This window comes from Acomys minous (genome assembly GCF_964271855.1).
Source record: "Acomys minous genome assembly, chromosome: 10".
In the NCBI taxonomy this organism is placed as follows: domain Eukaryota; kingdom Metazoa; phylum Chordata; class Mammalia; order Rodentia; family Muridae; genus Acomys; species Acomys minous.
The window spans coordinates 52,588,478-52,613,989 of NC_140491.1; the positions used below are offsets into that span (position 1 = coordinate 52,588,478).

Consider the following 25,512-nt stretch of genomic DNA (forward strand, 5'->3'; position numbering starts at 1 on the left):
TCTGCCCACAGCCTCTAACCTTAATGCCTCTCTCTTAGACGCTGTACTTGGCGTCCATGCTGATCAAAGCTTTGTGGAACAATGCACTTGCAGCCAAGGCTCAGCTGTCCAAACAGAGTTCCTTTGCGTCATTACTGAACACTAATATGCCCATTGGAAATAAGAAAGGTCAGTCAGTTATATTGTAATTTGAAGTAAGTTGTACCAGATTTTGAGTTTATTATTGTGGTGTCTAGTATTATGTGCTAGCACAGTGTGAACACTCCTAATCTGAGCATTGAGAATTCTCCAGACCATACACTGCTGTCACACATAGACAATCTACATCTTTACCTACGTCACTGGTCACTGCCTAGTCATGAGTGCACTACAAATAATAGGTAAAATTATATTTAGGCTATCAATCAAGTATATGAATAAAAAATGAATGTTGTGTTTATTGTATAAAATTAAGAATAAACACTCTGATACATGTTAAAATCCTATGTGTTTCAGATAAAAGGTAGAATGTGTACTCACAAGTTTATCTCAATTTTAAGTGAAATTTGAGATAGGAATACTATTTGGAGTGAGATGTAGGCTCTTTTTTTTTTTTTTAAGGCTCAGCTTTAGGTGATTTATAAAGTGTTTTTGGTCACCGTTTTTTCCTTAACCTTCAAGCAGTGTACATGTTTTCAGATGTTAGTAAGTTTATATTTAATTTTTCTTATGGAAAAGGAACAAAATGCTTTGTTAGAAGTAATTTTAAGATTAGACCATAAAAATTCTTTTTTTTTTTTTTTTAAATGCTTCATAGTTTTTTGCTGTTGTACATGAGAGATTTTATAACTTGTTGGTTGCATGCATGGGCAGTTTTGACTGAGTTTCTAAAATTATGTATTTACTCCCCGTTTTCTTTTGACATTATATACTTGTTTTAGACTTTCCTGTGCAGGCTCCCACAATAACAGGCAGGTTTCCCTGTCTGTGTCTTACATACATAAGCATCTGTGCTATCGCAGAGAAGCTCAGTCACTTAGAATTTTTCCTCCTGTTTCCTTTTCCTTCAGAGGAAGAAGAGCTTAGAAGAGCAGCTCCTTCACCTTGTAAGTCCAGCCTTAGAAATGCATGGCAGTGTGACTGGGAGTTCCTGTGACTTCTGAGCTCATTGGTTTTATGGAGTGTATATGTTTATGCAGTGTATGCTACAGTCACAGCTTTTATTTTGAGAAAAAGAGAGGTTTTTTAAACTATTGAACTATTCATTGACTTTTTTTTTTTTTAAAAACTCTTGTGGTAGTCCTAAGCCTGTTAGACACCAAATGAGCATACCACTGAGCTATATGGCCCCACCCCTCGTCTTACAAATTTTGTTTAATTGAAATCATTTGGTATTTATATTTGAATTGAGATTTCCTTTATCTTCTTCAGAAATAACAAATTTAGAGGTGGTATTTTTGGCTGCTTAGTATAAACTTTGATGAATACTTCAAGAAATCAAGAATACTTCAAGTGTCCTATCAGATATATGTTAATTCAAATCAGAAATAAAAGTATAAAATTCTATTTTAGGGTCTCCTGCAGCGAGTCCTCAAAGTAGTGATAACAGTGATACACATCAGAGTGGAGCCAGTGACATTGAAATGGATGAGCAGCTTATTAATAGAACCAAACATGTGCAACAGCGACTTTCTGACACAGAAGTAAGTAAATACTGAAGGAGGCAGAGGCCGGTGGATCTCTGTGAATTTGAGGCCTGCCTGGTCTCCAAAGTGAGTCCAGGACAGCCAAGGCTACACAGAGAAACCCTGTCTCAAAAAACATGATCAAAAAAGCATGTTATGGGGCTCAGAAGATAGGTAAGAGCGCTTGACATCAAGACTGTCAGACCTGGCATCCCTGTGATCCACAGTAGAAGAGGAGAACCAACTCCTGCCCTGTGACCTCCACAAGTATGCCATTGCACATGCATGCAGACACTCAGAATAAATACATGTAACGTTTAAGAAAAATCAGCACACTATGTACATGCCAGCTTCTTTCTTTCCAGCTGGTCTGAATTTTTAAATGTGTTTGTTTATAAATATAGGAATCCATGCAAGGAAGTTCTGATGAAACTGCGAACAGTGGTGAAGATGGAAGCAGTGGTCCTGGTAGCAGCAGTGGGCATAGTGATGGATCAAGCAATGAAGTCAATTCAAGCCATGCAAGCCAGTCAGCTGGGAGCCCTGGGAGTGAGGTGCAGTCAGAAGACATTGCAGACATTGAAGCCCTTAAAGAAGAAGAAGAAGATGATGATCATGGTCATAATCCTCCCAAAAATAGTTGTGGTACAGAACTTCGAAACAGAACGTTAGAAAACCAAGCTGGCATTGGCTTGGGGGAATCCCAAGGCACATCTGAAAGAAATGGGACAAGTAGTGGAACAGGAAAGGACCTGGTCTTTAACACTGAGTCATTGCCGTCTGTAGATAATCGAATACGAATGCTAGATGCCTGTGCTCACTCTGAAGACCCAGAGCATATTTCAGGGGAAATGAGTTCTGCCCACATAGCACAAGGTTCTCAGGAGTCTTGTATCACACGAAGTGGGGACTTCCTTGGGGAGACTATTGGGAATGAATTGTTTAATTGTCGGCAGTTTATTGGTCCACAGCATCACCACCACCACCACCACCACCCTCACCACCACCATCACCACCACCACCACCACCACCACCATGATGGGTAAGCATGCTTAAAAATAAATGCTTAGTGTGTATTTTATATAGAGAAATAATGTTAGTAATTATTTGATTTTACTTGAATACTATTCATGGGTAGTATAATACAAAATACAAATGCAGTTTTCAAATAGGTAATATTAAATTTTATTGTTGTTGAATTTAAAAATGCAAAATAAAGGGCAAAAATGTTACTGCTGTTAGTATCCCATAGGTTTGTGGTTCAGTCTACAAAACTGAAAAAAAGTAAGGTTCATTTTAATTGCATATTTTATATAAGTAATCTCTTAAGCAGTATAAAAACTGAAATTATTCAATATTACATGTATGTTTGTTTTTTGCAAAGCTGGGAATGACTTCTGATGCTTTGCACCTGCTATGTGAACACTGACCTAGCTTGGTTTCTGACCATCTCAGTTCACATCCTAGAGTCACAATATAGCTCTTTAAAATGGCTATTTTTTTCCCCCGGTGTAATGGCCACATTTACACAACAAATTTTGTACTAGGCAGTATAAATTTAGATATTGAGGTCCTCATAGTAATTCCTTGAAAGCACATGTAAGGATCACATGTGTTTTAGATGGATTAGGTGTTGATGATAAACATGGATCTTCTAATTTTAGGATATTAATAAGAATGGTTGTGATATAAGGTTTTTATATTTGTGAAATATATATCTTGTATTGAACAGTGAGTGATTCTGTTACTGTGGAATTAAGTAGGACTAAGGCTTTACTTTTTTTCTTAATTTCTTTTTTTGAGATAGCGTCTCATTGTAGAACAGGTTGTCCTCAAAACTTGCAAGAGACCCACCTGCCTCTGTTGGGGTTACAGGTTTGAGACAGCGGGCCTGAAAACTTTTTAAAAACCAAACAAACTATTGGGGGCGCCATGCCTGAATACTTCTCTTTGTTTAGAAACACTATGGTTTTATTGTGAGAATTTTATGGGCTACTGTGTTTGCCACAAATGTGTAAATAACTATTTATTTATTTATTTATTTATTTATTTATTTATTTATAGTTTTTTGAGACAGAGTTTCTTTATGCAGTCTTGGCTTTCCTGGACTCTTGTAGACCAGTCTGTCCTTGAACTCACAAAGATCTACATGCCTCTGCTTCCCGAGTGCTGGGATTAAAGGCATGCGCCACCACCCACGGCTGTGTAAATAACTTTTGACTTGCTATTTTCAGTATAACTACTTATATTTTGAGTTGATGGTGAGCGATAAGTGTTTGGCTTATCAGGATATATTTTCTAAGAAAGACTTGTTATTTTGCCTGAATTTTCAAAATCCAGCTCAATTAAGTGAATTATATGTATACATGTTATTTTACTTTTTGATTTTTCGAGACAGGGCTTCTCTGTGTAACAGCCCTGGCTGTCCTGTACTTGCTTTGTAGACCAGGCTGGCCTCAAACTCACAGTGAGCCGTCTGCCTCTGCCTCCTGAGTGCTGGAATTAAACGTGTGTACCACCACACCCGGTTTTATTTTACTTTTTAAAATTCTCACCATAAATGCAGTTTTTGTTTTTTGGTTTTCGAGAAAGAGTCTCTCTGTGTAGCCTTGGCTGTCCTAGGCTCACTCTGTAGACCAGGCTGGTCTAGAACTCACTGAGGTCCACGTGCCTCTCTGCCTCCTGAGTGCTGAGATTACAGGCGTGTGCCTGGCTTGCTTATGGTTTTGCAACATCCTCAGATCTGTGTGTGTATATGAGTTTTTCCTCATTTGTAACAGTAACATAATAAAAAATATATACATGTTGTTATATATCTCTGTGGGAGCCAAATCACCACTGACTGGAACATTTGGTTAGTACCTCATGTAGACGCACACATCACACCCTAGCAGAACTCATGATGATGACAATGGGGGTAGATGTGATAAAATGAAGGTACAGTAAGGACATTGAGTTTTAAAGATTGCATGTTTTTTATAATACTGCCCCACCGCCAAACTCAAATAATTGAATTTTTCCTTAAGTATTTTCCATATTCTGTCTCTGAATCAATCCTGAACTTTTTGTTTTGTTTTGGGTTTCTCTGTGTAGCCTTTGCTGTCCTCTACTTGCTTTGTAGACCAGCCTGGTCTCGAACTCACAGAGATGCACCTGCCTCTGCTTCCGAGTGCTGGCATTAAAGGAATGTCCCACCACACCTGGCCATGAAGAGTCTCGGAGTACTGGGATTACAAGGGTGCACCATGCACTGATCTGAACTTTTCCATAATTTTTAATCATTTTGTCTTTGATATCTTGAAAATTACCCAATATGGTGGTATTTAGAAATACGTATCACCGTTGAAGTTTTTGGTGGTGCTGAGGATTAATTGCAGGGCGTGGCCATGTTCAGGTTCTGGTGCACTATTGAGCCATACTTTGAGTCCTCCTCAATTAATACTTACTCTAGTTGGCTGCCTTAAATTGGAGTATTTCCTATTCTCTACTGCACTTGCATGAACAAATGTAAACATTCACTATGAATTTGTTCATATAATACTTACAAGTATCAATATTGCTTAAACTGGTTTTAGTGAGGTATATTATAGAATATGATGGGTGTATGTTATAAAATTAACTAGTTCATATAATGACATATTTATAGTTTTTATTACACTACACAGCTTAGTTTCTGATGATGTAATAATTTGTGCCCAATGTTACTGCATGTATTATATATAGCAAGGCGTAGCAACTCAAACTTTTTTTGATCCTAGTTCTTAGAAGACTGTCGCCTGTCGATCTCTGTGAGTTTGAGTCTAGCCTGGTCTACATAGTGAGTTCCAGGACGCCCAGAGCTACATAGTGACATCCAGTTTTGGGGGGAAAATTGTTTATTGCATGTGACTAAGTTTATAGTTTGAAGGACTAGGATATACAGCTCAGTGTAAGAGTGCATGTGGAGCTTGCAATAGGACCTGGGTCTAAATCCTAGCACCCTCTTTCCCTCAAAAATGTTCATAATTAATAAGTTTGTGGTTTTCTGTGTGTTGTAGACATATGGTTGATGATATGCTAAGTGCAGATGATGTCAGTTGCAGTAGCTCGCAGGTCAGTGCAAAATCAGAAAAAAACATGGCTGATTTTGATGGTGAAGAGTCTGGATGTGAAGAGGAACTAGTTCAGATAAATTCCCATGCAGAACTAACATCTCATCTCCAACACCATCTCCCCAATTTAGCATCTATCTATCACGAGCATCTTAGTCAAGGTAAGATTCTGTAGTAAGTGAATACTAACTGCCTTGTTCACAGCAGGACTAATTTAATTGCATGGTTAAGAGTAAATTGTTACTGTTCAAATGCTTTTGCCAAAATAATTTAAACAATAGCTTTTTTGTCAAGACAATAAAATCATTCTACACACTCCATCATGAGTATAAATGAGGCCTTTTTGTTTCAGGTACTGTGGTCACAGAAGCAAAGGTTTATTTTGCATTGTTAGCAATTATTCTGCTATTTGGTCTATATTTTTATCAAGCAATGTCCAACTGGGAAAGATGATGCATATTAATGAAAAGTAAAACACCTATTTGGCTTTTTGTTTGTTTGTTTTTTGTTTTTCGAGAAAAGGTCTCTCTGTAGCCTGAGCTGTCCTGGACTCTGTAGACCAGGCTGGCCTCGAACTCATAGTGGTCTACCATCCTCTGCCTCCCACATGCTGGGATTAAAGGCCTATGCCACCACCACCTGGCAAACATACATATTTTGGAAAATGTGATAATGGTGGATTTTATTTTCGGAAATTTGTGACTTACAGATAAATACAACATAAAGTGTATGATTCCATTCATATAAAATGTCTAGAGTGAACAGATTTATAGAGACAGAGGTACAGACTGCTTGGAGTTAGAGAAGGTTGGGAAAATAAGAAAGCAAGGTTTTTATTTATCTGGTAATCAAAATGTTTCTGAAATGGTTAGTTAGAATACTCTAAATTTAATTTAAGAAAGTAATAGGACCTGACCAAATTTGGGGGAATGGAGAGTACGGTTAAAGAAAAGTAAACCAGATGGCTGCGACCAGCTTCCCACACATGGAACATGAAACTGAAAAGAAAAAAAGAAAAAGAAAAAGAAACCACTGATCTCCTATGCTACGTGTCTCTCAAACCACCAGACAGACAAGGATCATGTAATAGTTTCCTGAGCCAAGCCAGCAGTATGTGAAGGACTGGATTCTGCTGGCTAAAGGATGCACCAAACAGATAGAAGCTTTTGCTGTCTTGGGATTCATTGGCTTCTTTGTGAAATTGGTCCATATTCCTGTTAATAATATTATTGTGGGTGGCTGCTTGAAAGTAATGTGGGCCCACGAGACTGAATTTGGTTTCATGTTTTCAAGTTGTTATCTTTTTTTTTTTTTTTGGTGGTGTTTCTGTTTGTTTGTTTGTTTGTTTTTTGTTTTTGAGAGGGTATTCATTTTTTGTTTTTTTTATTACAGGGTTTCTCTATGTAGCCCTGGCTGTCCTGGAACTTTTTTTGTAGACCAGGCTGGCTTTGCACTTACAACAATCTGCCTGCCACAGCCTCCCAGTGCTGGGATTAAAGGCCACCATGCCCAGCACAAATTGTTACCATTCTTTTATCGCTTTTTTAAAATGTAAAACTTAACTTAGTTTAGTACTTTACACATTTTTTAACTATGAGAAGTTGGAAATTAAACAATGGTTATGCTTTCAAGTCATATTACAAAAGCTTTAGTGCTGTAATGAACACATTGAGACAGGCCGTTAACTTGACCCAGGTGTGACATGTTCTTACACTCTCAGGCTCTCAGATTGTCCATGTACAAGTATCTCCATAGCTGAGTAAGCTGAGGTTAGCAAGGACAGCATAGTAAAACACTCTCCAAACAGCAACAGGCAACCTGGACAAAAGATTTGTAGCATTACTTTATAAAAGAAGATACTTAGAAAGAGTTAATAGTGTATTTTACCTGAGTTAGTGCAATACTCATATCAGAATGAGTAAAATTAAAAATTGACATAAGAGTCTCTAACAATGGGGCTGGAGAAGGCTGAGGTAAGAGGGCCTGTGCCTCTTCCCGAGGCCTCGGGTTCAGTTCCTAGCACTCACGTGGAGTTCACAAAAGTCTGAAACTCCAATTCCAGGGGATTTGGTACACTCTCAGGCACTCATGGAGGCAAATTGCCACTGCACATAAAATAAAAATAATTAAATCCTTTTCTTTTTTTCTTTCTTTTTTGGAAACAGGGTTTCTCTGTGTAGGTTTGCTTGGTCTGGACTCTCTTTGTAGACCAGGATGGCCTTGAACTCATAAAGATCCTCCTACCTCTGCTTTCTTAGTGCTGGAATTAAAGGCCTGCACCCTGGTTAAATAATCTTAAAAATAAAAGAATGTATAATGGTTGGATTATAAAATAACAGTCGCTTTGGGAATTGTTTTATTACAAAGTCTGATTTGTTACGTTAGAATCTTGATTAAATTGCTATTTGGAGTATACCATCCAATTAGGTTTGTTTTTTTTTCCAGAAAAGATTTATTTTTACTTCAATTTTTTGTGTGCACGGGTATTTTACCTGCATGTATGTCTGTGCACAATGTGTATTCGTTGACAGTGGAAGCCATAAGGAGGTTGTCAGATTCCTAGGGAATGGAATTAAAGTAGTTATGAACCACCACCATGTGGGTGCTGGGACTTAAACCAGTGCTTCTCACCCTCTTTCCTTTTCCTAGGGTGTGCTGGGCTTGGTAGTGGCAGGGTCTCACCAGGTAACTCACAGAGATCCTCCTGCCGTTGCTTCTAAGTGCTGGAATTAAAGGCATGTGATACACCACCATGCTTACCCTTCTCTCTCTCTTTTTTTTTAAAGATTTATTTATTTGTGTACATGAGTGCTCTGTCTTCGTGCGCACCAGAAGAGGGATTCAGATCTCATTATAGATGGTTGGAGCCACCATGTGGTTGCTGGGAATTGAACTCAGGACCTCTGAAAGAGCAGCCAGTGCTCTTAACCCCTGAGCCATCACTCCAGCCTCCTTCTCTTTCAATAAAAGAAAGCTGAGGATTTTATTTCAGAGTAGTTCTCTAAATGCTTCATATGAGTTTCGGATATTTATATAGTTCTCTATTTATGATACATTAATAGTCATTAAAAATAGTGACAATAGAATAAAAACTTATTTTTACTGTAGCTTCTAACTATAAATAGACATTGATGTTCATTCATTGTTGAAATAATCATTCTACTATTTTTATAATCTCAGAATTTTTTGTTAAACTTTTATTTGAATTACTGATGTATGAAATCTGAAATTTCTGATTTTACTCAACTGTCTTCTTCCCCTTTAGGACCTGCAGTTCATAAACATCAATTTAATAGTAATGCTGTTACAGACATTAATTTGGATAATGTTTGCAAGAAAGGAAATACTTTATTATGGGATATAGTGCAAGATGATGATGCGGTAAGTTGTATAATAACCCAAAAGGACATAAAAATTTATAGTAAAATGCAATCTAGATAAGTAATAACTATGTATGTATATATATATATTTTTTAGGTTAATCTTTCTGAGGGATTAATAAATGAAGCAGAGAAACTTCTCTGTTCTTTGGTTTGTTGGTTTACGGATAGACAGATTCGAATGAGATTCATTGAAGGCTGCCTTGAAAATTTAGGGAACAACAGGTAAAGTAGAATTATAATTGTTTTCTTGCTGATGAGCAATTCTTTTTATGCCTTTGTACAGAATGTAGTCCTTTCTTAGTATTTAATGGTACATAGCAATGGCCTGTTCAGCTGTTGTGGTTTCCACGTTCTGTTGAGGGATGGTTTTCTTACAAAGTCAGCGTTTTATCTCTTAGTGTAGTTCTTGTTCTTATTCAGCATTCAGATTAGCTTATCTTCTCTCTAACATAAGCAAAGGATTAGTAATACTGTAAAAAGGTGATTGTTCTCTCAGTAGAGTGTATTTTCAAAGTAATCGGATTCATTATGATATTTTCATATGTAAATTATATTTTCTTTAATACTAGCAACATATTTGTGGTTATTTTCAAATTGCATTAAATGTTGAACTTTCTCATGTTGTATATAAAGAAGTTAAATGAAAAACAAAATTAACTTAAAACCTTATTTTAAGGAAATTAGTTTTTTCCCGTTTCCATTTTTTTGGTCTCAACTTTTACAGTATTTAAAAGAATGAGGTCAGGTACTCATAGAGTTGTGTACATAAAATTAAAAAAAATAAAAAAAGGTACATGTTATCCTCCAGTAGAATAGAGCTTTACAAAGTAGAACATACTGTGTATGTTCACCCGCACGTGTCGTCCCTGGTCTTGAGAGGCTATTACAGGACGTTGTAAATTTGAGGCCATTCTGAACTACATAGTGAGACTCTGCAGGGTAAAGAGTGAGATTAGAAAGAGATCTATTCTCTGACATGTGTTGCATGTTTCTGTGGCACCTGGCATTAAACCAGTCATAGAGGACCTGCTCCTGGGTAAGGTCTCATATGTAGCAGGCTAGCATGCTCGTTGCAGTCTTTGGAACATCACCTCTCCACACAAGGTTTATTTGGAAATAAAGGATCATAGGGTAAAGGTGCTCCTCTCAATACTAAAACCAGAGTCCTTTTGGCCTACACAGTGGAAAAAAGGTCAGATTTTAGAAAAGTTATCCTCTGACCTCTACTGGTGTATTGTGGCATATCTCTCTGTCTCTCTGTCTCTCTGTCTCTCTCACGCGCGCGCGTGCGTACACATGCTCACGCGCGCGCTCTCTCTCTCTCTCTCTCTCTCTCTCTCTCTCTCTCTCTCTCACTCTCTCACTCTCTCACTCTCTCACTCAATGTACCTGGAACCTTATAGATGTTAGCCAGTTGGTACTTTGTGCTGTATCCCAACCTAAATGTCAGTCTTTTACAGACAGCTGCCTCCTCAGCACTTTTCTTTAAATTTTAGAGTGATTCTTTTTCCTTTACTGTTCTTCTTTGGAATATAAAGTGTAATTTTACTAGAAATACAGTGTATAGGGCAGTGACCATCAGTTTTAGTATAAATAGTATAATAATTTGGGAAAAGTGATAATTATCATAAACTTTATTTGAAAGAAAGAAATACAAACTTTAAAGGGCCCTTTCACTTTGGATCTAAACCAGATATTTTTGCTTTGTTTTATTTAGTTGGGTTTTTTTGTTTGTTTGAGACAGGTTCTCACTGTGTGGCCCTGACTAGCCTGCAACTCACTTTGTAGATCAGGCTTGTTTTGAACTCACAGCTTCCTGAGTGTTGGAATTAAAGATGTGTACTGTACTTGTATCTTAAATCTTGGTTTGAAAGTTTTGAAACTTGAGTTTATGCTTACATATATAAATTAGACATTAGAAACAATTATTTTTATATGGATATACTTATATTCAAAGTTCATTAAGAACTTTTACACTTAAGATTCTGAAGAACTGAATTTTTTTTTTCTGATAATCTATAGAGTCACTTGTTTTATTCTATGAATCTGTGCTTTTCCTGTTTCAGATCAGTAGTGATTTCACTTCGCCTTCTTCCAAAACTATTTGGTACTTTTCAGCAGTTTGGTAGCAGTTATGATACACATTGGATTACAATGTAAGTGAATAAAAGATGCAAAATACTTAAGATTTTTTTGAAAATTATTATCAGGCTTTGTGGTAGCTTTTACTGTGCCTAAGGAAAAGTTGGGATTCATAATTTAATTTTGCTACCCTTTTCTGTCTTTTAACCATGTGGACATTATGTAGGCCTTGTTTTCTTTGTAGTTAGCAAAACAAAGTTCATGCTGTAGCTCTAGGAAGAATGCTTTTCTTATATAAGACCACTACAGAGAACTCCTGTGGGGTGAAACTATCCTTTAATAGTGATATGCTTGCTTTGTTTGCTTGCTTGCTTGCTTGTTTGGTGGTTGGTTTGGTTTTTCCGAGACAGGGTTTCTCTGTCACCCTGGCTGTCCTCGCCTGGTTTTATAGTCCAGGCTGGCCTCAAACTCAAAGAAATTTGCCTATCTCTGCCTGCCAAGTGCTGGGATTAAAGGCGTGGATCACCACCATTTGGCTAATAGTGATAATCTTAATTTTACACTTATGCAAAAGCTATAACTAATGAATGTTAAAGTAATCCAAGGATATACTCTAGTAGGAAAAAGTTCTAGCCCTAAGCTGTTAACAGTTATTCTGCACTTTGGTGTATTATGTATAGTTCACTCTCAAATCTCATAGGCTTTTTTTGTTTGGTTTGATTTTGGGTCACACTTTGTTGTCTTACTTGGTGCTTATTATATATTGTATACATGAGGTTGACTGAAAAACAAAGCATAACTGAGTTACCATTTTTGTCCCTTTCCAGATGTTGAATTTTTAATTAAAAACACCAACTAAGGGTGCTGGTGTGATGACTCAGCCATTAAGAGCATTGACTCCTTTTCCAGGACTTGATTCTCAGCATCCACAAGGCAACTTAAAGCAGCCGACTGCATTGAGTTGGCAGCCTCTTCTGGCTTCTTTCTGGCACGGCATGCAAATGGTGTACAGAAGAACACTTGAGCAAAATACTCATACACATGAAAAAGAAAATTATAATAACATCTGCCCCTTAAAATTATTTGTTTAATTAAAATTTATGTGTATGGTGCTTTGCCTGCATAGTGTTTGTGCATCATATGGGCCTAGTGTCTATGGAGATCAAAAGAAGGCGTCTTATTCTCAGGAACTGAAGTAATAGGGAGTGGTCAGCTGCTGTGTGGATGCTGGAAATTGAACCTGGGGTTCTTTAGGAGAGCAGCCAGTGCCATTTAACTACTAAGCCAAATAATTAAAACAAAAAAGGACAGGGTCTCATAAAGCTTTTGCTAAGTAGGCCAGGCTGGCCTTGAGTTGAGAGATCCACCTGCCTCCTGTGTGCTGACACTAAAGGTGGGTTCCGTTAGCTAGGCGTGCTGATGCACGTCTTCAGTCCCAGAATTTTGAGGCCTGTCTGATCTACAGAGCAAAAAGTCCCAGGACAGCCACAACTACACAGAGAAATCTGTCTCGAAAAACAGCTAAACCAAGCCAAAAAGTTATACGTGTGAAGATTTTTTAAAAACTTTCTCCTTTACAGGCATGTCTTTTGTTCTTTGACTCTTTCATAAAGTTACTGTTTTCTTTCAACTGGGCCAGGTGGGCAGAAAAAGAGCTGAGCATGATGAAGCTGTTCTTTGACAATCTGGTGTATTACATTCAAGGCGTAAGGGAGGGAAGACAAAGGCACGCACTGTAAGTACATTGTTGAACAAGTTAAATGGTTTCTTGTCCTTTGACAGATAATTTTCTGCTTTCCTTTCATTAATATGTAAAAAGTATAACATTTTTAATGTATAATTGTAAGATAAAAGTAAAGATAATATGTTAACAAGATTTTTCACGCTGTTACTTGTGTAGTTCTTAGTAAAGTTAGGTGGTTTAACTCGGGGCTTGGTTAACTTTCACTACTGAAGTTTAGTGCAAGTTATTGTTGATAAGAGTTACAAGTAAGCATTTTTACCACGAGGTGATGGCCCATCACTTTAATCCCAGCACTCAGGCAGAGGCAGAGGCAGAGGCAGAGGCAGAGGCAGGCAGATCTCTGTGAGTTGGAGGACAGCCTCGTTTGCAAAGGGAATCCAAGATGGGCAGGGCTACACAGAAAACCCTATTTTAAACCTCAAAAAAAAAGTAAACGTTTTCCTGAAATCATTAAGTATTTTTTAAATGTACTTGGACTTTTATTTTAAAATTGTAAATATATCTTATGTTATTTATTTTACTTTATGTGTATGTGTGTTTTGCCTTCATATATAGCCATGATATTTGTCTGCATCACTTTAGTGCCTGATGGCTGTAAAAAGCCCAAGTGTGGGCGTAGGAGTTACAGAGACTGCAGTTGCTGACAGTTGTGAGCTGTCAGTGTGCTTGCTGGGAATTGAATCCAGGTTTTCTGTAAGAGAGTAGGTACCCTTAACCCTTGAGCTGTCTCTCTTGCCTAAGAGACCCTGTCTAAGAAGTAAGGTAGAGAATGATCTATGAATATGCCTTTTATTGTCATCTGTCCTTTCACAGCTACATTTATGGTGTGAACACACCTTACATATGTACACAATGAAGAAAGAGGTGCTGTTTGTTTGGTTTGGTTTTTCTCGAGACAGGGTTTCTCTGTGTAACCTTGGCTGTCCTGGACTCGCTTTATAAACCAAACTTCCCTCACAGTGATCTGCCAGCCTCTGTCTCCCAGAGTGCTGGGATTAAAGGCGTGCACCCACTGTGCCTGGCTGGTGAGACTAATTTTATAGTTAGGGGTCACCACAGCATGAGGAACTAGAGAACCACTGCTTTAGACTAAAACTTTTGACTTTTGAATCTTTAATAATAAACAGTGTAAGTTTGTGAAAGTTTTTGAAATTTTGCGCTTAGTAGAAAATCACAAGCATTTCTGTTACGTGGTTGTCATAATTATCTGTTAACTTGGATGTAGATTTTAGAATATTGACAAAGCAATTTGAGCAGTTTCCAATCAAGTGTGTCTTTAGTTCTGTCACAGAGATAGGGATTAGTGGTTTAGTCTCTGATTTTTCAGAACTCTGTTCACTTAGTTGCTAAAGAGATCTTGAAATGCAAGTGCAGCTGCTGCTCCCACTCCCCGTCCTGTCCCTGACCTCTCAGGAAGTCCTTTTCTCTGTATAACACACAGAGCTCTTCTTTCTGTATTCAGATGGTTACGCTCCGGTTGTTGTCTGACTTTCAGAACCTTTCCTTTCCTTAGAATGTGGAGCTTGGCAGATGCCTATAGATTCAATTCTTTCAAAGCTATATGAACTCACAGCAACGCTTATATTTCTGTGAGGTTTTGTTGAATCAGTTATTAGTTGCATAGCATATTTTTTATGAACTAGACTTGTACTGTGTTAAATAATATATATCTGGATAGTGATAACAATATGTGAAGTACTGATGAACGTGCAGTCATTCCTTTGTTAGTTTAATAGTCATACAATTTGAGTTTTTGTTTTTGTTTCTTTTGAGACAGGGTTTCTCTGTGCAACAGCTCTAGCTGACCTGGAACTCCCTCTGTAGACCAGGCTGGCCTTAATCTTACAGTTTGTTAATATAATATAATTTAAAAATGACAGTTTTTTTAAATTGATGATTTCTTACATACTTTTTTGGTTTTCTTTTAGTTTTTTATTTACATATTTTAAAAGAAACTAATTTGGAGTCTGAAGAGATGGCTCCATGGTTCAGAGTACTGGTTGCTCTTCCAGAAGACTTGCTTCTTGGTAGCTTATAAATATCTGTATGATCAGGTTGAAGGGATCTGATGCTCTCTTCTAATTTTTGTGGGCACAGGCAAAACATTCATACACATAAAATAAATCTTAAAGTTTTTTAAGGCTCAAAAATGCTAACTTGAAAGTACGTTTTACTACAGTCTCAATTTTCATGAACTTAATGCATGCAGTGTATAATTAAGGCAGGGGGACATTGTGAACTGTATGGGATTTTTGCATTTTTGGTGTATGCTATGATTAGGAATACTGAATACCTTATTATAAGATATAGGATCCTGAAGAGTATGGTCCGTAGATTGGGGTGGTGACGCAAGACGAGGGCCTTGAGGTCAGGGCCGTTTGTTATCTGCAATATGGAGGCACAAAAGAAGAAAGAATAGGTCTTGTGTTAATCATTTGATGGCCTTTGTAGGTACAGCCATAGCGCTGAAGTTCAAGTTCGACTTCAGTTCCTGACCTGTGTGTTTTCAACCCTGGGATCCCCTGATCACTTCAGTAAGATCGGAGTTTCTCTTATATTTGTTTCTGTGTTTGTGCATGCGTGTGTCTGTTAGAGGTACATGAGATCAGTTTGATTCAAGTTACCAGGTCTGGTGTCAAGTACTTTACCTATACAAGGTTTGCAAAAATTCACTGACACACTAAAACACACTTTTTATTTTGAAGACTAACTTTATATTCTCTTTCTAATAACCTAAGATGTGTAATATATAATAACATATACTAAACATTACTTCTAGTGTATGTTGCCTTACCTTTTCAGATTCATATTGTGTGGCACGCAGGTGCGTGTCTCTGTGTGTCTGTCTGTGTAGAGAGAGGGTGGGGGAGGGGCACAGACAAGTGCCCTGGTGCCTAACAAGGCTAGAAGAAAACATTAGATCTCTTGAGGTGGAATTAGAGGCAGTTCTGAACTGCTGAAAGTTGTTGGAACTGAACTTCGTTCCTCTAAGAGTGGCAAGCAGTCTTAATCATTGAGAAGGCCTTTCAGGCCTCCTTTGCTTCTTAGCAACACATGTTCTTAGAAAATAATCTCCACCATCTTATGTTACTTTGTGATATGTCCCAGCCTGTGGGGAAAATCGAATCAGGGTTCACCTGAAAGAGGGAGTGGGGATTGAAAGTAGGGTACAGAGGCATGAGAAATAACAAGTCAAGTAAGGAAATTTCTGATCAAGACTCTGTTTAGTGCAGGCGAGTAAGACCTTATATAGCAAGGTCAATGGGATCTAGTCTGATCCCTGTCTCCCTAGCTCCCAAGGCAAGAAGAACACAATAGCCTGAATAGCTCTCTGTAAGAACTTCCTATTTTTGAGTAGCTCTCTGAATTTCCTTAACCCTCCAGGTGTCTCTCAATAGGGACTTCCCTGCTTCTTTCAAAGGTGAATAGTCCAAGGCTGGCCTGGAACACAACGACTTTATGTGGCAGAGCTCAGCAGCTGGAAGGTCACAGCGTGCAGCCGAAGCACGGGATTTCTGACATGGCAAAATTTAGCATGGCTTCCCACAACTTTGGAGAGAGGGTCTCACTATATTGCTCTGATGGTCCTAAACTAGTATTAATTGACTTTGACCTTAAAGCTCCTCTGTCCTGGGATTACTGTTAATGAAGGCATAAGTCCTTTTAGAGCATATTGCCACTTACCTGAGTGTTTTCTGATATTGTGGAATGCCAATTTGCTCTCTTAGTAAGCAGAGGTTTTGGGTATTCCTATAATTTTTTTTAAGATGTATTTGTTTATTATGTGTATAGTATTCTGCTTGCATGTACACCTGCAGACCAGAAGGCACCAGATCCCACTCTAGACAGTGGTAAGCCGTCATGTGGTTGCTCGGAATTGAACCCAGGACGTTTGGAAGAGTAGGCATTGTTCTTAACCTCGGAGCCATCTAGCTAGCCCTCCATTCCTCCAACTGTAGGAAGCCACAGTTGACTTTGGAATGAGTTCAACAAGTTGAATAGTCTTTGAATTGTCTGTTCTTTTTTTCTTTTTCTTTTTTTAAATTCATATTCAGACTTGTCATTGCCTTGTAATGTTTTCTGTTTCATTCTACAGAGGTCTTTATCTGTTTTTCTTTGGTTTTTTTTTTTTTTTTTTTTTTGTTTGTTTGTTTGTTTTTTGTTTTTTTTGTTTTGGTTTTGGTTAGAATACTATGTATATTTCATCTGAATCTGTAATGAGAACTAAGTAAATACTTTGTCTTTTATCATTTCCTGTACTTTTACTTTTTTCTTTATAAAGATCTCTTTCTCATAGTTTATAAAAATAGTAGTTGTTATTCTTTATCTCACTGGATGCTTTCTACTCTTGTAATTCTCAATTTTAGATTTGAATCCCTAATAGTTTTTGTGATTATTTGTCTGCAATTATTGTTCTCATAATATAGTATGTATTCACATTTTCTGAATCTTCTATACTCTTTTAGACCTATTATTGGATGACTTTTCTAGAATATTTTCCCATTTTTTGGTGTTGCTGAAGGTTGAACTCAGGGCCTCCACAGGCTAGGAAAACCACTGTGCAGATGAACTACATCTCCAGCCGTACAACAGTTCTTAATTATGCGTGATTGTGCATGTGTAATAATTCCTTTTTATTTTATTTTTAATTATATATACACGTCTGTGGGGGGTGTGTGTGCACATGTTGGGCACTCAACAGAGACAGAGGTGTTAGGTCTTGTGGAGTTGGAGTTAGAGACAGTTGTAAGCACCTAGTGTGGGTGATGGGTTCACTTTGCTTAGAAGAGTAGCAGTACAGGCTCTTAAGCTCCCGAGCCATATCATCAGCTATGCTATTTGTTGATAATATAAGTTAGTGGAATTTCTTTTAAAATACTTTATACAAGATGCTGTCAGCTATAGCTCCTTTACATTTTTGCCTCTAGCTGCTTTTAGTACAGTGTATTAGGGCAAAAATGTTTTGTATAATCCTAATTAAAATTTTCCAGGTAGGTGCTTGCAACGGCAGCACGCATACTAAAATAGGAACGATACAGAGAAGATTAGCTTGGCCCCTGGGTCAAGGATGACACACAAATTTGTGAAGTGCTCCATGTTTTTAGGCCAGGGAGAGGGACTACAAGTGAATAAATTAAAAGTAAACTTACAAAAAATTTTTTCCCGATAGGAAACCATAAAAAATTACTGAGCTAGTAATTATATGAATTTTATGAAAACAAACTGACATTTATTTTTAATGTCCAAAGGGAGTGTGTGTTTGTACACATATTTACATAATTTATAAAATAGATAGGGTAACTCACCAATATTGTATGACTTGGAAGACTCAGTCAGGTGGGATAAGTTATAGACCAGAGTGAGCTACGTAGCAAGATGTGTCATTCACACCTTCCATCCAAAATTAATAATGTGCAAAATGTCTCATTTTGTTCAGGATTAAGTTTGGAGCAAGTTGACATCTTATGGCACTGTTTAGTAGAGGATTCTGAATGCTATGATGATGCCCTTCACTGGTTTTTAAATCAAGTTCGAAGTAAAGACCAACATGCAATGGGCATGGAGACCTACAAGCACCTGTTCCTGGAGAAGGTGACTTCACATCTCAGACGGCTTATTTGCATATTTTCCTGTGTGCATTTTAATCTCTGGAAACGTGATGTCTATAACATTCTTTGTCTTGTTTTTCCTCTCTTTTTCATTGCCTGCCCGCCCCCTTGCTTTTGGTTTTTTAAGACAGGGTTTCCTTGAGTGATACCTTGGTTGTCTTGGACTTAATTTGTAGCTGGCCTTTAATTCACCTTGATCCCCCTGCCTCTGCCTCCCAGTGCTGGGATTAAAGGCGTGCTCCACCACACCCGGCTTTCTGCATAGATTTTAAGTTGGACAAATGCATCAGTCTTTGGTAACCTTTATATAAGTTTTCCAATTCAGATTTTCCTATCATATATGATGATCTATTATCTATTGAATTTAGAGTGATTAGAATAAATCTAAGTCTATGGGGTTTTCTTCTGTTAAATTTATGTAACTTCAGTCTGTCTTTTGGCCAACCATAAGCTAATAGCTGTATTTGTTCCCTGCTTGGAAAGGCATTTTATGAAGTATAGTGGTGATAGTAACGATCTATATTTCTTTTCACCATATGAGATGTTGTAGGTAGTCATGTATTTTATAAGTTATAAGATAAACATCAATGATAAAGCAGGTGTGTGATGGGTGTGCCAGTGCATTCTATAATCTCAGCATTTGAGAGTTGGAGGAAAGAGGATGAGTTGTTCAAACTTCCAAACGTAACGAGCTGGAAGTCGGTCTGTCTCCGTGAGACTGATTGAAAAGTCAGTTTTCTGGAACAGATGTGGCTCACGCCTTTAATCCCAGCACCAGGAGGCAGAGGCAGGTGGATTGTTGTGGATTCGAGGCCAGCTTGGTCTACAATGTGAGTCCAGGACAGCAGAGGCTACACAGAGAAGCCCTTCCTCAAAAAAACAAAATACAAAGCAAAAATAAATTCTTTCCTCCCATTTCCTTAATGCTTTTTGTTTGTTTTTCAAGACAAGGTTTCTCTATGTAACAGCCCTGGCTGTCCTGGAACTTGGCTTTGTAGACCATGCTGGGCTCAAACTCACAGAGACCTTCCTGTCTCAGCTTTCCAAGTGCTGGTATTACAGGAGTGCACAGCCACTCCCAGCTCTGTCTGCTTGCTTGCCTCCTTCTCTCCCGTCCCTCCCTCCCTCTCTCCCTCCGTCCCTCCCTCCCTCCCTCCTTCCTTTCTTCCTTAACATTAGGAAGGTTCCCTGCAAACTCATGGTGTCTCTGTGAATATGTACAAATGAATTTTGGGGCAAAGCACAAATAGAATTTCATTTATCATTATTCTCTTCAATGCAAACTACATTTAGCTAGATACCTCATAAATGTATAAAGTCGTAATATTTAATAGATGACAAATTTTTTTTTACTTCCTCTGATATGTTTATGTGTAAATACATATTCAAATTTCACTATGTATGTGGGTTATATATATTGGATTTATATATTCATTCATATATATGAATTTACGTATATATTGAAAATTGAAGCATACATCAGACAGGTGTGTTTATTTGAAATATATATCTCTTCAGGCTTTGCATGAACAGAATTTTATTAAGTTACTTAAATGTTTATATTTTTGCCAAATCTAATGTGGCAATTTTCCTCCCATATTGTCTTTAGTAAAATTAATAATCTTCTAAGAAAATAAAATTTATTAACATCTTTTTCTTAAGATGCCCCAGTTAAAACCTGAAACAATCAGCATGACTGGCTTAAACCTGTTTCAGCACCTATGTAACTTGGCTCGATTGGCTACCAGTGCCTATGATGGTGGCTCAAACTCTGAGGTAAGGCTTTAGACTTACTGTTTTGTCAGGTCAACTTGTGAGATTTTTTTTTGGTTTTGTTTTCAAATGAAATTACCAAGTTATCTTTCTATAAACTTTGAGTATATTATGAAGTTTAATTTTATTTCAAGTTTTAAAAGCACATTTTGACTGTTGAAGCAGTTTTGCTGTGGTCTTATTGTATTCTGATTGCTAACGAAAACTGATTTTGTGTCAAAAAGCCTTCTTTCATGCTCTGTGGTTTGTTTAGGAGAGACACCTGTTACTCTCCTTGCAGCTCCTGGGAAAGATAGCAGTATTTTATGAAAGACTGGTGTAACTGGTGTAAAATAATAATTTGCTCATGTGGAAGTCAGAACAGCTGTCACCTTGCTTCTACCCTGCGTGTGTCCTTGGGCATTCAAATCAGCTAGCTGACTTGGCGGCAGGCACTTCTTATGCTGAGCCATTTCACTGGCTCTCAAGTTGCTGTTTGTTAAACTTTCAGCTCCTCTTTATAGCAGTATATACTAATATTTAATATATATCTACTTTATAGTGATTTTTCTTCTTTAATAATCCATATCGATCAATAATTATGATTAACTTAACTGTACACTCCTACAAATTTCTAATCTTTGGCTTTAAAATGTTCCCCCTCCCCATATTTGATGGCTGCAATATATTTGAATGAGCGTCATTATACTGTTTTAAAATAAGCCATTATTCAAAGGTCTTCTAGTTGGTTAATTAACAACCTTTTATTTCACTTAATTTTGTTGAAAATCTGGAGGAGAAAATTTTTAAGATTCTCTGTGGTGTCAAGAATAGTTTTAGAGCCAGTCATAAAGCTTAGTTGGTGAAATGGTTTCTCTGCAGCCACAAAAGCCCTGGGTTTCATTATCAGGACCACATAAGCCAAGCAGGCAAGATGGTGCAGGTACATACCTGTAATTTCAGCCTTTGGAAGGGGGAAGCTGAAGGATCATCGTTGACTCCATGCTCAGGTCTAGGCTATCCTGGACTACATGAGATGTTGTCTCACAGAATAATAATTTTGCTTGTATCAATATGTTCTTTTCTATCTTTCTACTGTTGCTTTTATTTGTACAGTGATGTTGGGCTTGTTGTGTTAGTGTTAATCTTAACACCAGCATTAGTAAGTTTCAGTTTGATAATTTCAAGATAATCAGATAGGTTTGATTTACCTAATTAATAACTATGTTCTGCTAGCTGGGAGTTAGGTCATCCATTGGAAGACTATCTCTGTCCATATTTTGAGAACTTTTACTTCAACTGTTTCTGTGCAGCATTTAGCAGGAACTTTTCTTTTGGTATCTCATATTTAATGTCCCTAATTTGAACAAGAATTTGGGTACTGTGTTGAATAAATCAGTTGTGACTATATGAAAGCGGTAGTTTTATCACTTTAACTTCAATGAAAAGCATTAAATCATTCTGCATAATTTTTTGGTTTTAGGCTTTCAAGGTATGTTTTATATAGTTAATGAAGAACTTTTAAAGCCAACTGTATTGGTTTCCTGCTTTATAAAGAAATACAGTTGGCTTTGAAAGTTCTTCAGTAACTGAGAAGATTTGTAAGCTTTTGCTGATTATCATAATTATTACATGTCTCTACTGTAATTTTTTCTCTTACTACTTTGTAAAATACTAAATTTAATGTGTAATTCCACTTCTGATAATTTAATCTAATAACCTGTTATGTAACAAACAAAACTTAAAAATGTCTGATCTTTATTCCTTAGTTGTGTGGTATGGACCAATTTTGGGGCATTGCATTAAGAGCACAATCAGGTGATGTCAGTCGGGCAGCTATTCAGTATATTAACTCCTACTATATTAATGGTAAGTAATTTGAAATACTGTTTAAAAACTAAAAATTCAAGATTTCCTTTTATGTTTGGTTCTTCAATTTTTTTGATAATGTATATGAGTGTTTGCTTGTATGTATCTGTATGAGTCTGTGTTTCTTTTTCTGAGACTTGATTAAGCTTCAGTTTGCTTCATTTTCTTTAATATAGGTAAATAAAAATGTAAAAGTGTAATGAGTATATATCTGGATTTCAGGTAAAACAGGTTTGGAAAAGGAGCAAGAATTTATTAGTAAGTGCATGGAGAGTCTGACGATAGCCTCTAGCAGTCTGGAGCAAGAGTCACACTCAAGCCTCACGGTTATAGAAAGAGGATTGCTTATGCTGAAGACGCATCTGGAAGCATTTAGGAGAAGGTAATTCTGTTACGTGGCACTATATGAATGATTTTCAGGATTTCATTTGTTACCATGTCTAAATGTGTTCTTAAGTTTCTTACTGTGAGCATCTAGGAAACATGCGTTACCGAACTGAATTGGTAGTAGTAGAAATAGTTGCTATAGAAACAAGTATCATTTTGCCTTTGAGTAGACAATATAATTTCCTCATAAGTAAACAGATTTTAAAGTCTTTAGGGTCTCAGCAGTCATGCATGAATAAGAAACTCTGGACAGAATTCCATTTCACTGCCATTTCAGTTATGACTTGAAAGGCAGGAGCACCGACAATGAAACAAGCCACAGCACAACTCTCCCAGCAGCATCATATCATCATCATATTTTATCAAGTTGAATCATTTATTTCATTTGCTGTTTGTTTGTTTGTTTTGTTTTTTTCCTTTCTGGACTAGGAGAGAGTATTTTAATTTTGAATTTCCATTTACCATGGAAACATGGCCAAAAATTTCTGTGTTAAATGAATATCTGTATAATTAATTTAGACATACTCTGTGTCATACAGAAACAAATCAAATTAACATTTATGAACTGAAATGAAATGAAAGGTGAGTAGATAGTTTTAACTACAAAATTCTGTTTATGTCATTTAATGAGTATAAATATAAAAGTACTAAGAACTGTGTTGAAAATTTGTTAAAAGTACAACATCTTTCAACTTCAGATCTTAGTTTGATATAAAATCACATACAATTTACATTTTTGACTTTTTGAACTGTAAGGAAACGCTGAGCAAGAAAGAGTCCTACGCATTCCTTATGACATGTATACATGATTTGAAACATCCACGTGGTACAAGATTCTTTTATGATTATAGTTTGTAGAAGTTTATTTAGTTCTTGTGTTTTAAAGAATATATAAGAGAACTCTGGGACATTTGCATAGAAACATCTGCACCTCAGAACCTTTACTACATGAGAAAATTAAAATAGGCAAATGTGGTTTCGTTCAAATTAGTTAAAAAGTCAATACAAACTTGTGTGACTCATTCAGTGTACTAAGCTGTTAACATGGGAAACAAAAGTCTCCTGCAGTTGCTCTGTTTCTTATTAGACATGCTTGCTATTAATGATAGACTAAGTTATTTATAAACAAATGCTGTGCTGTGAAGAGCAGCAAACTGCCTTGTTAGCACAAATCTTTAGGTCTTACACACTGTATTTCTTTTTTTTTTTAGTACGTATCATTAAGCACAACAGTACTTAATTTTGTTTCCAAAGGTTGAGTCATATTTTTCATGGGTTTTGCATCCTGGTATCCCATCTCATAGATACTATTTTTGTCCTGCTGTGGAGAAAGGTGCTATGTCCTTCATATGTGTCTTGGTTTATTTCATGCTAATGTCAATTTTGCTTGTAAGTTATATAAATATTTGTGAGCAACTGGTGAACTAAGAATTGCACCAAGTTGAATAAAAATAGCCAAAGCAGTAGCTTAAAGCTTACACATTGCCCAATAGATCTTACCTTGTACCCTTGTCTGTCAAGTGTTCAGCGTGCTCAGTGTCTCATTTAAATGTAACGTGTAGGCAAAAATTTGAAAAGACGTTTGTATAAAAGTGAGTTACAATAATATTTTAAGGAACTTACCTTTTAGAAAAGGTTTAATCTCAGCAGTGCCTTTGGAAGTGACTTTGTTTTTCAGGAGCAGTAGACAATATCTGGAAACAGTTTTTGATGTTATTGTTGTCATAGTTGGGGGGAGACAGTTGTGTTGGCTTTGACTGCATAGAGACCAGGGATCCTGGTGAACACTTGATGTGTGAACGATACTTGCCAATTGTCTCCAAGAACAATATAAACTAGGGAACGAAAAATGTCAGCGGAAGTCTACAAAGCGAGTCCAAGACAGTCAGGGCTACACAGAGAAACCCTGCCTTGGGGAAAAGTCGGTAGCACCGAGGTGGAAACGTAAAACCACGAATTACATAGTAGAGCTCTTGCTCGCTCATAGCCCCGGATATTTACTTCATTTGTAGGGAATAAACTTCCATCCTCTTATTTCAGAACTCCTGGTTAGTCTTAGACATTGCTTCTTAAAAATTTTTTATATATATATATCTTTCTCTGACAGTATTTCTTTTTTTTTCTCTCTCTCTGACAGTGTTTCTTAAAACCTCCCCCCCCCCCCCTTTTAACTGTATAAATGATAGCTTGAGATTTCAGTATTCGATTAGTGTTGACTTCTGTTTATTTTGCTTTTACTTCTCTAGCCTTTAAATAACTGTTTATATAATGAGAGATTTTTCCTTCAGTAATTTTCTGGGAGTGTGGTTAAATTAAGAATTCTTTGGTGTCTTTATTTCTCAAGTGACAATGATGAATATAAATTTTGTCTAACTTTTTATGGGCTTTCCCATCTTGTAAAAACTCCTGTAACATTAAAATGTCAAAATGGTCTCTCTGTGTTTGTGTTGTTTTAGGTTTGCATATCATCTCAGACAGTGGCAAATTGAGGGCACTGGTATTAGTAGTCATTTGAAAGCACTGAGTGACAAGCAGTCTTTGCCTCTAAGGGTTGTGTGTCAACCTGCTGGACTTCCTGACAAGGTAGACATAGGGCTTAATCCCCAAATTTGGTAACATTTTTCTTTACATTCTCATTTTTCTTTGGTTGGTTGTTTGGGTTTGATAGCTTGTACTTTTTAATTGGTTGCTTTTCATGTTTCAGATGACTATTGAAATGTATCCCAGCGACCAGGTAGCAGACCTTAGGGCTGAGGTGACTCATTGGTATGAAAACTTACAGAAAGAACAAATAAGTCAGCAAGCTCAACTTCAGGAGTTTGGTCAAAGCAGCAGAAAGGGAGAGTTTCCTGGTAAGTTTAACACTGAACATGTTTAAGAAAGTTTCAGGCTTCATTGTATAGCAGTTTTTTCGTCTATCTTGTGTGGCTC

General features: G+C 37.0%; 1 protein-coding gene across 7 annotated transcripts in view; it reads left to right on the top strand.

Annotated features, from left to right (window-relative positions):
* The window catches only part of USP34 (ubiquitin specific peptidase 34), a 176,598-nt gene that overhangs the window by 53,948 nt on the left and 97,138 nt on the right, over positions 1–25,512 (top strand). For 6 of the 7 annotated variants that reach the window (XM_084798362.1, XM_084798363.1, XM_084798360.1 and 3 more), the window contains exons 12-26: positions 39–168; positions 1,552–1,682; positions 2,069–2,706; positions 5,702–5,916; positions 9,021–9,136; positions 9,233–9,360; positions 11,205–11,294; positions 12,860–12,955; positions 15,416–15,498; positions 18,402–18,556; positions 20,236–20,349; positions 22,095–22,194; positions 22,417–22,576; positions 25,038–25,164; positions 25,286–25,433. In XM_084798362.1, coding sequence (XP_084654488.1) covers positions 39–168; positions 1,552–1,682; positions 2,069–2,706; positions 5,702–5,916; positions 9,021–9,136; positions 9,233–9,360; positions 11,205–11,294; positions 12,860–12,955; positions 15,416–15,498; positions 18,402–18,556; positions 20,236–20,349; positions 22,095–22,194; positions 22,417–22,576; positions 25,038–25,164; positions 25,286–25,433 — 2,431 coding nt within the window. Of the gene's footprint in view, positions 1–38; positions 169–1,049; positions 1,086–1,551; positions 1,683–2,068; positions 2,707–5,701; positions 5,917–9,020; positions 9,137–9,232; positions 9,361–11,204; positions 11,295–12,859; positions 12,956–15,415; positions 15,499–18,401; positions 18,557–20,235; positions 20,350–22,094; positions 22,195–22,416; positions 22,577–25,037; positions 25,165–25,285; positions 25,434–25,512 lie in introns of all 7 variants that reach the window. The other variant, XM_084798364.1, reaches the window with a different exon arrangement.